The following is an 11,878-nucleotide window of genomic DNA, read 5'->3' as shown; positions in this document are numbered from 1 at the left end:
TATTTTTCATAACACGGGTTTTACTGAGTTTATGTAGATATTTGAACACCAGGGAGTACTATTTTAGTACTCATCCCGTGTCAGTCTGGTGTGGATGGGAGCCCAGATAAAGAAAAGTCCTTTTTCTCGACAAGATCAGAATGTGGAACTGCAGTCTGCATTTCAATTTTAGGAGAAGAGTATTTTTTGAGATTCCTGAGTTTGCTGTCTGGAACGTTCATTGCTTGTTCTGAGGGGAGTACCCCTGCCACTAGGATGTCGGGATATGGAACAGTTCCTCCTTGGCGAACAACTATTTTGCAGCGATTGAAACTTCGTGACAGTGAACAATTTCACAGTTTTGACGAACTTATAAAGTCAAGTACGTGGGATTTACGTATTGTGAACAGCATGTTTTGGAATATTCAGGGAGCCAACTTCTTGTATGGTGTTGTGTGTCCCTGCGTGTATGTTGGAGCAGATCAGAAAAATTTCGACGCTCTTACCGGCTTGAAAGTCCACAATGAAGAACTACAAGTGGAGAATATTCGCCTGAGAGCAGTATGTGTTGTGGAAGTGATTTAATCTAACACAACAGCCACCTGAATGTGTACTACACGTATACGCACAGTACATTCACTGCTTGCGATAGGCTGGCCAGCAAAAACCTACGTGAATGAATCTCCACCCCGAATCTCAGATTTATTTTGCTTGTAAATTAGTTGATAGTGTACCAAGGGAATGAGCACGATTTAGTAGGTTTTGCTGATCTTTGCACTCACAATTATTGCACAACCAGCGCTGCACTGGATAGTAGTAGAAATCTTACAGTTTACTATACCGTAGAATCCCACGGATAAGCCCATGGGCTTATCTGTTTCACAAGGACATTTCGGTGGGCTTATACGAGAACATGGGCTTATACGCGGGCATGGGCTTATACGCCGACACCAAGTTGTGCTATTGAAAAGTATCAAGGAAGTGTGAAGTACATTGCTGAAAACCACTGTGCAAACAAAAACAACCGATGGTTGTGCTGAAATGTACGAAAAAACTATAATGTGCATGACTACGTACATGTACATGGTATGGCCAATAGTCCATAATTTATGACCTAGGCCCATGGGCTTGTACGATGAAGCTGTGTGATGTTCGAACAAACCTGGGCTTATGCGCAGGCATGGGCTTGTACGCGGGTGGGCTTATCCGCGGGATTCTACGGTATAGAGAGACAACATGTTGACAGCCGTTGCAATTATTCCCCTATGCTCTTCCCGTAGACATAACTTGTTTTATGATGCTTAAAAGTGCGCGCCAGGTATAGAGCTTGAAAGTGCTACGTCACAGCCTACCAGGAGTCATGGCATCTCCAACTTTTGGATCCACTAGGATCCAGTTTTTGTATGGATCCATTTAGGTGGTTTTACTTCACATCAGGGTGACTTGTCTCCGAGGAAATTGTTCGCTTATTTGTTGACTTCTGACGTCTTCAATTTCAAGCCCTATTGGTGGTTTTTGGGATGAAGAGAACAACACTATCCCATGCAGTGTGTCACACCACAGTGTGTGTGTGTGTGTATGTGTGTGTCCCATATGGTGCAGTGGTATGTGCAGCGATTTCCAATCGATAGGTTGCGGGTTCGATTCCCGACGATTATGGTCACACATATCTTTCTTCTCTTTCTCAGACTCTTCCTGACTTTTCTTTCATTCTCCTGGGTGGTTACCAACAGCCAGTGCATGCCGGAGTATGTGGTGTGATGTGTGTGCGGAAAAAAATAATAATAAAAAGACCAAAAAGTAGGGATTCACTGGCCAGAAAAAGCCACTTCATAGCTGTGTGGTGTAGATCAGGCTGAATAGTGGCGGTCAATTCTTCAGCCTTGCAAGCAGTTGAATGGTGCAATCCCAGCACAAGCTGCTATGGCTTCTGTTGTAGCATCGCTATCATCGCCTCCGGCGATAGGCGTCCAATGGTGTGTGTGTATGTGTGTGTGTGTATTCGAGTATGAGTTTGGTGCTGTTCTTTGCCTCTGTGACCACTTTCAGGAAAACTTGGACTTGAAAGCATCCGGCCCAGTTGGAGCGTAAGTTTCCATATCGGTTACCTTGGTGACCAGAGATTTTTGCGTTGAAATACTTCAGTTTGTGTAGGACCTAGTGTCCGCCATAGTGCTGTATCTCATTGCTGAAATGGCAAATTTACTCTTCAATGATGTCCAATGTCCGGTAGCATACGTTCAACCTCGCTAATAACAACACGTATGTCGTGTCCGATCAAGGGCCATTATTCGCAAGGCTGGCTGTACCTGAATTTCGGATTTCACTGTGGTCATGTCCAGGTGATGACTTCACTTGTATCTGTATGTTTGTTATGATGTGCTGTGTGCAGTGGGGATTCTGGTAGCAGTGAGAAAGTAGCGGCGCTAGAGAAGAAGTTGTTCAATTTGCAAGAGGAACTAACCGAGCTGCATCGGCGGAAAGGAGATGTACGATCTAGTGTGCAATGTAGAGATACTATCTGTAGATACATGTACATGCACGTGTGTGTGTCTCTGCCTCTCTGTGTGTCTGTGTGTGTGCCTGTCTGCCTGTGTGCACGTGCGTGCTTGTGTTTGTCTGTGCATGCTATATTGCTGCTTTCTTGACACTTTGTTAACTCTGGCATCCCAGTCCACTGCTGCTGTCCTGTGGCAATGTTAGCAGGTCTGTCTGTACGGTATCTGCTTTCATCATCTTGCTTGCAGAATGCACAGAAGGTGGTGGAACTGAGCCAATCCATGCAAACTAAGGACCTGGATCTGGCGAAAAAGGATTCGGCGTGAGTCAACATTTCCCTGCCCTAACCGGCACCCGAATTTGTCTGTGTTCCACGCGTGTAGTGGTAGGTAGATATGGCGAACTGGACTGCACATCCTGCATTGACCCATGTAATTAACATTTCCCTCCCCTAACCGGCACCCGAATTTGTCTGTGTTCCACGCGTGTAGTGGTAGGTAGATATGGCGAACTGGACTGCACATCCTGCATTGACCCATGTAATTCTTCCTTGCCACTTTCTTGTGGCTGGAAAAGTCAAAGGATAGGTAGTTACAAATTTGGCTGGGTTTTACAAAATTAGGCCAGGTATACCATTGCAAAACGTATTGAGAAGTAGATTCCAACCCCAGATGTCATCATGATGTCACCAAATTCAGTGCAAACTTCAAGCTGGTATAACTCGGGAACGGCTGCTCCGATCAACCTGGGACTTTCACCATTGGAATCAGTGCATTTTCCGCTACAGGTTGTGAAGTTTCGTTCTAGGGTGAACTTCCCCTTTCAAGCTGCTGTGTGATCAGTGATGAGCACATTTATTATACTAGTGCCTCGTATTTCGTGTTAACCTGCCCAGGCTTCAAGATGCATTGCAAGCAAAGACAATGGCGGATCATCAAATGGAGCGGCTCAAACGTGCCTTGCGCGACATGGAGAAAGCCAATGAGGTGAGCTTCATCAAAGTCCGTCGTCGTGTGTCGAGATAGGTGGAACTGCTTCAGTGGACTGTCTTGTCTTGTCTGTGAAATGCGTGCATTTTCGAAACAGCTACATGGTTCATGCATTAGGTGATATCTGACACCACAGTGGATTGTGTCTGTATGTGTGTGTGTGTGTGTGTATGTGTGTGTCTGTCTGTGTGTCGGTGTCTGTGTCTGTATTTTTTTCTTTCTTTCATTGCTTTGTTCTTGATGGAAGGTATTGAAAGATGAGCAACAAGCTCTACAGCTAGCCTATCACTCTGTCGAAGAGCTATCTAAACGGTATCAACGAGAGAATTCCGACCTTGTAAGTTGGCTTAGTTGCGAACATCTCCTGTTGTGTGTGCTGAACACCATCTGCTGTGTGCTGAACATATCGTGTTGGGTGTGCTGAACACCATCTACTGTGTGCTGAACATATCGTGTTGGGTGTGCTGAGTAATGTGTGCTGAGCTTAAGTTCACGACATGTGCGACTCCTCCATTAGCTCATAATTATATGGGTGTTTGAGGTGCTCATGTCTTATCAATCTAGTTTGTTTCTTAGGCACTATGTGCAGCTTTATGTATCTAATATTGACTGAGTACGAGGTCAATATAGGAAGTAAAAGACCGAGGTGAATTTTTATTTCCTATACTGACCAAGTACGAAGTCAATATTAGATTTATCACGACAAACAGTCCGTATTTCAAATTCCAGAACGATAACCTCATGAATCCCGGTTTTATGATTGCACAACCGTTGCACCACCACCTACTCATGCAGTGACAATGCTGCACTAGGCACCGTTTAACTGTGCAACCCCTAAGCAGTCAAATATAAGCAGTCAATATAGCCCTAAGGAGTGAAATATGCAGGAATATTTGACTGCTTAGGTATGGCAAAAATCAATGGGAGTCAATACTAAGAGAGTGATAAGCTCCCATACAGCACCCCTAGCTTTATCAAACTTTTTTTATTTTTTTTATTTTACAACCTACGCTCGTAAGTGCATAGGGTTACTTCTTCATTTTTTGTGCAGGCATGCAATGGAAAATGAAAATGGAATGGTGATCAATGAAGTGGTGCTTTTGACCAAATTTACTTTGAGGTAGAAGTTTAACCCAAGAATGACAAGGACTTGCTTCTACTCCACCTTGGCTTCTGCTCAGCCTTAATTTTTTTGGAGAGTTAATATAAATGCATGCATATGACCCCGAAAAGTAAATTTTCTAATGACCTGGTTCCTTGTTGAATAGTCCTGTCAGTCAGACTTTATCATCATGGTAAACTGTTCACTCGCTTGACTCTTATTGTCTTTCATCTGTTTGCGCATGTAGGTTGATCGGTGGATGCGTCTGAAAGAGAAGACGGCTGACATGGTCAATGCTGGCAATGAGGAGCAGCGCGAGCAGAGAAAGTAAGGTATAGACCAGTGCCAGCAACACTGACCCTTGATGGCGACGAGTGTGATTGTCTGAGTAGCAGCAGCATGTCCTACAGTATTGTTGCTATATTAGTCACATGCGGCTACTCGTGCTGCTTGAAGAACTGAGATCGAAGCGCATGCCTGCCCGCCTGCCTGCCTGCCTGCTTGGCTTGTATTACACCATCAGGATGATGTATATTCTTATTGCAACAGAAGGAGCATACATGTACACTGAAGGACCAGTGTTGTAGTACGACCATGACAGACTGCACTCTTGACCACTGCACTGTGCTCTATGCTTTTTGCGTTTGGCAGGAAACTGCGGACATCGCCGTCCATCGAGGAGTCAATCCGAGGTGCTGTCGCGGATGTCCCTGAGCAAGCGCAGGCATCACCAGGCCCTGATCAACCGCGCTCCTCTTCCAGCTTCATGGAGTAGGTCACCATTGTCAGTTGTACTGAACTATCATCGTACCAGACTTCCCCTGGTCTTAGCATCATATCGTTTCTCTCCTCATCAAGCCCTACTTGTCTTTGTACATACTAGTAGTAGTGCTGTTCTTTCAATCAAATGAACCCCTCGATAGGCATATTAGTGAGGTTCTCCTATATACGTGAAATGTAGAGAAATCACGTAGAGAGCAGATGTATGGGTTAGAGTCTACGGCTTCGCGTGTTTTGAGTCCAGATTTCTACGCGTACAATGTACATGAGGCTCTCTATGTTGTGCCACATGGAAACAAAATGCGTACGAATCTGCTGGGTATCATTCGAATGCAGGCAGAAAACTGCCAAATTTGGAAGAGGAAATTCTCAGTACCCATTCCACGTGATTTCTCTATGTGACCGACGTAGAGCAGAACGGGTTTTATTTACTTTACGGGCACGTGAAGAGAGTTCCCGGGATTCTTCACGTCGCATTCCCGTAACGTAGAGCAGAACATAACTGATGCCCTCTTGATGTGTATGGCCACTGGCCCAGCTGTGAGGATTAGTAGTCATGCTATGGTGGGTGAATCATCATCAACTACCACGACGTTAATACCAATCCTCTCAACCAGCCATACATTGTCTTTTCCGTTATTGAAGAGTGTCGCCATGTGGTCGTGTGCTGCGTGTTCCTGTGTGTATGTGCTTGCAGGCGTGTCAGTAATTTCTTCAACGCCTCCAACAGCTCGGCTGCACAGCTTGCCACCGGGCAGGATGCAAAAGGTGTAGAGGACGTTACCGGCATGCCCATGTGTGTCAGTGCGTGTCTCCCTAGCAAGTCAACGTACAAATGGGTATGTCCTTATCATGCACCACACAACATCACCATCATACCTGACTGTATTGTCTGTATTCGGAGTACTTTTGATATGCAAGTTTACAGTAGAGTGGAGAACATGATAATGTCTGATTTGGGTTTTGTGCTGTTGTGTAGGATGCTCATGAGGGTGAAGTTGCTGCTATTCGGTTTAGTTGCAATGGCAACTTCTTCGCCACTGCTGGATCAGATCGTACTGTGAAGCTTTGGTCGATGCGTCACTGTAAGTTGTTATGCCAAGTGTTACCTCCTGTCTACCAGCTTGGACTCTTCTCCTCTGCACTGCTCTCCTCTGCCTCCCCCATCCATGCATGTGTGGTCAGGTGTAGCTGGTGATCTCTCTGTCTGTCTACATGTAGCTGTCTAGCTGTGCAGCATGTACTAGCAGCCAATCTTCTTGCCCGACCTGCGCTGGTACTTTATCGCATGGAAAAGCTGCCACTAAATGCTAATGTTTGTCTGTATACTGGCAATCCCTCACTCACCATTGTTTTGGTTTGTGTTTTCAATGAACTAAATGCATGTGCGCCAAAGTCTATGTTCAGTGTTCACCGGGTCATAACTACTATGGATTCTACTTTTGTTGTGTGTATTGCTTGCAGTTTCCACTGCTCCAACGGCCCATGGTGTCTTGCATGGGTGTAATGCTGGAATAATGTCCGTTGACTTTGACTCCGTGGTATGTACTGTTAATCCTGTGATTCCTTGTTAGGTTTGGGAGGATGTAGCACAGGAGTCTCTCTTCCTTCTCCTACTCCCCCCCCCCCCCCCCCCCCTCTATCTATCTATGTCTACCATTGTCATAAATACAGACCGTCTAATGTATGGTGATTAGCCATAGTAGCATTATGTGATAGCAGAATACAATGTACACTTCTTAGGTACTGCAGAGTACAGTGGAATTCTTGAGAGAAATTTCCGCAACAAATAGCCTACGATCCATTCATCACTAGAGAGGTTCTGCATTCCGAATTTCGGAACTTTTTTCGACTGGTGTTTTCCGTTGGTTGGTTGGAATTTTTTCGACTGCAGCGACGTTTTGCAACCCGAAATATGGCCTTCGACTTTTTCCTAGTTGTTGCCAGGCAACAGAACGGCGCCAGCGCTTGGAGGCCGCATGTTCAAATTATAATAAATTTATCGCCTTTCGAGTGTTGCTCTAGGAGCAAACAGGTACGGTCAAGCCATTGAAACGAGAGTCACCAAGGCTCTGCATGGCCGCCGCCACCTCGTCGAAAGCTGGGGAACCACGGACAAAAGTATTCTCCGTGGCACGAACTTGCCTCAGCATGAGCAGATCCATTGTGAGGTCAAAGCGAATTTGCTTCGCCCCAGACCCTGGAGAACTGCCAGAAGGGCTACTAGTAATAGAGCGAGGAAGGATGTTGAGGAGGAAAACATATTCAGAACTGCCAAAAATCAGAGAACAAAAAGGCGACTTTTCGGCACGTGCACTTGAACTGGTAGTTTACTTGCCGAAAATAAGTTTCGACAACTGGATGACTTTCGAGTCGAAAGTTCGACTCGCTCTTCGACTCTCGTACCCAGTTTACGAAAATTATTCGGAAATTCAGAATGCAGAACCTCTCTACTATGACAAAGATAACCAACTTAAATTAAGAAATATTATACTCACTAGGGATCCAGGCCCAGGAAGGACTTCTTGTTTTCAGTCGAGAAGCTACCATCCGCCAATGGAATGTCTGTTAGAAGACATAGGTATACTGAAGTAGACAAACGTAACACATACAAATAGATGGTGTGTGTACAAGACAAACGCTGGAAGTGCGGAAATCATGGACTAGAACAGGAATTATAAATCAACCTTTGGCTCTCCAACCGAGTCTACCCTAGAATAGGAACACTGACATTATCACACTATAGACTGTGTATAAACATGCATGCAAGTACATGTATGGACTCGGATGGAGAGCCAAGGGTAAATGTATAGAAAAGAAAAAGATAGCATGAGCTGATTGTTTAGTAACTGGTGGTGTTAGTGGACATTATAATGTAACTTGTAGTTCCACTCAGCATAAGCGAAATCATCAATCATTTGATTGACGATGATGCGAAAATGCTAATAATAATAATGTAGTTCCTTGGTCCTTTTCTTTTCTGCAAGTACAGTGGAGATTGGATATAACGACACTCCTTCGGGAGAGAACAAAATGTCACTATATTCGATCTGTCACTAAACCCGATCTTCACAAAGGACTTACTAAATGACTTGGGCAACAGAATTGTGTCGCTAAACTCAATCTGTCGGTATATGAAAGGTCGTTATGTCCGATCTCCACTGTACATGTATTCTCCATTGTTTCATATCAATACACATTACAGTCAAACTAAACACCATCCAGAAAACCGTATCACATTCAGCTTTTGCAAATAAATCGGTGGGGAAGTTTCAACTTCTTCGCTATTGTTTCGGTCATGCAGGATTGATCACACTACCAGATATGGTGATGACAGGCTTCTTCCAAACCATGGACCATGATGGATTGTATTTTCAACGGGATTTTGCTGAGTTCAGCCAGGTTGGGTATTGGCTACAATGTGGATACAAAAACCATCTTTTAAAAGTCGAAATTTCGTCAAAGTGATTTTGTTCTGAGACTATATCGGGGAATGAAGTTGAAGACACCGCTGCAGCTGTACTTATGGTCGATTCAAATGGTGGTAAATACGCGCCTGTCCACGCACACTCTCCAGGCTGCAAAGTTATTCTGACACACACTTCGCTCCCTTGTCACTGGACAGTTCTGTCCGTTTGGTTTTAGCGAATTCAAATAAAGAAAACAACACAGAGCTCTCCTTCTCACCACCACCACCAGCGGTTCGTGCCTGGCGCCTAGTCGATGCATGGTTAGCGGTATCCAACATAGCAGGTGTGGTACATCAGGTACCGCATGGCTCATAGAAGATGACACAGCAACGGCAAAGGTCGATTGTCGCGTACATGTTGTCCACGCTGGACTCATCTGGCAATCTTCTTCTTGGTACTGATGGTGGTGAGAAGGAGAGCTCTGTGCCAGAATAACTGTGCAGCCTAGAGAGCGTGTGTGGGCAGGCATGTTTTTGCCGCTATACTGCCAGGTGTGTCTTTACCACCATATGAATCAACTCTATCGGCGTAAATTGGGTTTGAAAAAAGGCAGAGATATTCAGCTCCTGAATGGATTGTAGACAAAATTAATATACCGTAAAGTACCGTTGATCCGCCCCCCCCCCCCCCCCCCCCCACGCCATGTTGCTTCCCAGCTGGGTTTTCGGCAGGGGGCGGGAATTAGATCAAGGCTGTCAAGTGCAGTATGATGTACAACAACGTGGAGGATCAGACTCGATGTGCTGAATTGTGCACATTTTCATCCTGGATGGGCATGTTTTGTGTACAGCAGTGCAAGCGTCGGTTCAACATCGTATTTCGTTGTATACGGCGAAATCACTTCACAGGTAGAAAATCGACAGGGGGTGGGAATTCGAGAGGGGGCGGATCAACGGTACTTTACGGTACATGATACATAAGCTCACTCTCAATCTGACAACGAAGACGCTCTTCCTGGTTGAAACGCCGTTGCTCATAGGTGATGATGTCAGGAAATGCGTTCAAGAGCTGTAAAAACACAGATATGCACGCACATACACACAAACACACGCACATACACACACACACACACATTATACATACACACACACGCGCGCGCACACACACACACACACACACACACACACACACGTACACACGTACACACGCACACATTATACACACACACACGCACACATACACATTATAAACACAAGAAAAATGGAAAAGTAGCATGGAAAGCAAAAATTCCTCGGGAGAACAAAGCATGGAAGCATAATTATACTATCCTTCTGTCTAGCTTGGGGAAATCATTACAAAATTAAACGTGAAAACATCCATCTTAAATAATCCTGTCATTATCCGAAAGGCAGTTATCTCCTGTTTTCAAGCACCAACTCCAGAAAACTGATATGAGAAACTCCGAACAATTATCGAAATTTCAAACGAAATTGTCACTCACCATGTTCTCATTGTCCACAAGCATCCTGCAGATCTCTCGGTAGAAGTTGGCGAATGGTGAAGAAGAGCAGTGCTGTGCTAGCACGCTAAATAGCACAGTGGATGTGTGCCGATGACTTTTTCTGCACCTTGCTGACAAAACCAGCGAGGCATTCAGCTGACTGGATCCAGCGGACAACACTGCTGTGGCAGCAGCAATCCAGCGGACAACACTGATGTGGCAGCAGCAAGCTTGCTGATTTCGCTCTTACTCGCGTCTACACGTGATTGGAAATCGCTCAGTAATGCAGAATCTCGCATACTCTCCAGTCGATCAGTACCTTGGGCAGGAAGCATACTGATGTGTGTGGCAGGAACGTGGTGGAGATTTAGCACTGAGTCAACGAAAACACCGCTGGCGTCAATGACAGCTTTGCTTTGCGCGCTGTTGGCAGCACGAACGACGGCTTCGGAGTATGATGCAACAGCGGAACGGATTGCAGCTGGTGAAGCTGATTGCTCGATGAGCACTGTATGCTGCTCAAGCTGAGTACAGTGCTAGTGGGCTCTACAGAAGTACTAGTACCACCACTGCATTTCTTGACCAGATCACGCAAGAGAGCTTGAAGTAACCAGGGTACATGGTGCACTACTTGCAGGTGTCATGACCGGGGAGGGGGCCAGACATACTCTCAGGATTCTACAATTCCAGGTTCTTTATGGAAATATACCAGGAGTCCAGATACCCATTCTTCACCCTCACGACACAGGAAGACCGAGGCTTCACTCTAGGACCAAGTTCCAAGCTCAAACAGCAGAGAAGCAATAACAACAACCGATCGACGCAAAGCATCGAGCTATATACTACGAGTACTAGTAGCGTGCACGGAGCGAAGCGAGCAGCCAGCAAAGCATGAATGGTGAGAGATTTCACAACGCTATTGATCGACGAGACACATCGCCGCCACGGCAAACACTTGAGCAGACGGAATACAATACAGATAATGACATTGTAGCAACACACAGACACGACATCTTCCCCGCCTACGAACATGTTACGTCCTCGTAACAGAAGAAAGGTAACGGCACCGAAAAAGAAAGCAAAACAATAAAACTCTTGTAACTTTAAAGGAAGGAACCAACCTCTTCCGACCCAAGAACCAAAGAAAACATATGCGCCAGTCTTGCACAGACTCATAAGCACAGCAGCATTAGAAAAATAAGTTATGCCATTACAATACAACTACGTTCGAACAAGCTATTGGTCAGCCTGCAGTGATTGCTTCTGTGTTACTATCACTATGAACTAATAAGACAAATCAAGACTAGACGGGTAACAAGACCAGAAACGTGTCCAGGAACTGTCTCCCTCTCTCTCTCTCTCTCTCTCTCTCTCTCTCTCTCTCTCTCTCTCTCTCTCTCTCTCTCTCTCTCTCTTTCTCTCTCTCTTTCTTGCGCACAGTCATTCACTCAGAACATCTCTGTGCCCAACACATTCTACTTACTGGTATTCTGTTTTACACAGGCATACATCATCGTGTTTGTGTATCTACATTATATAGTAATACACATTGTGACCTTGCTTGTGTGTGTGCGTGTGTGTGTGTGTGTGTGTGCGTGTGTGTGTGTTGTGTGTGAAT

General features: G+C 45.2%; 1 protein-coding gene across 1 annotated transcript in view; it reads left to right on the top strand.

Moving 5' to 3' along the window:
• Window positions 1-133: 133 nt before the first annotated feature.
• Window positions 134-11,878, top strand: part of LOC135808270 (autophagy-related protein 16-1-like) — a gene marked incomplete in the record, with an annotated part of 19,379 nt that continues 7,634 nt past the window's right edge. The window contains 11 exon segments of the mRNA XM_065321436.1: window positions 134-361; window positions 461-540; window positions 2,029-2,066; window positions 2,372-2,468; window positions 2,727-2,800; window positions 3,374-3,464; window positions 3,715-3,804; window positions 4,817-4,896; window positions 5,221-5,340; window positions 6,047-6,188; window positions 6,329-6,434. Of these exon segments, the coding sequence (XP_065177508.1) occupies window positions 256-361; window positions 461-540; window positions 2,029-2,066; window positions 2,372-2,468; window positions 2,727-2,800; window positions 3,374-3,464; window positions 3,715-3,804; window positions 4,817-4,896; window positions 5,221-5,340; window positions 6,047-6,188; window positions 6,329-6,434 (1,024 nt within the window).

This window comes from Sycon ciliatum, chromosome 2 (genome assembly GCF_964019385.1).
Source record: "Sycon ciliatum chromosome 2, ocSycCili1.1, whole genome shotgun sequence".
Classification (NCBI taxonomy): Eukaryota; Metazoa; Porifera; class Calcarea; order Leucosolenida; family Sycettidae; genus Sycon; species Sycon ciliatum.
This window is presented reverse-complemented; position numbering and strand designations above follow the sequence as displayed.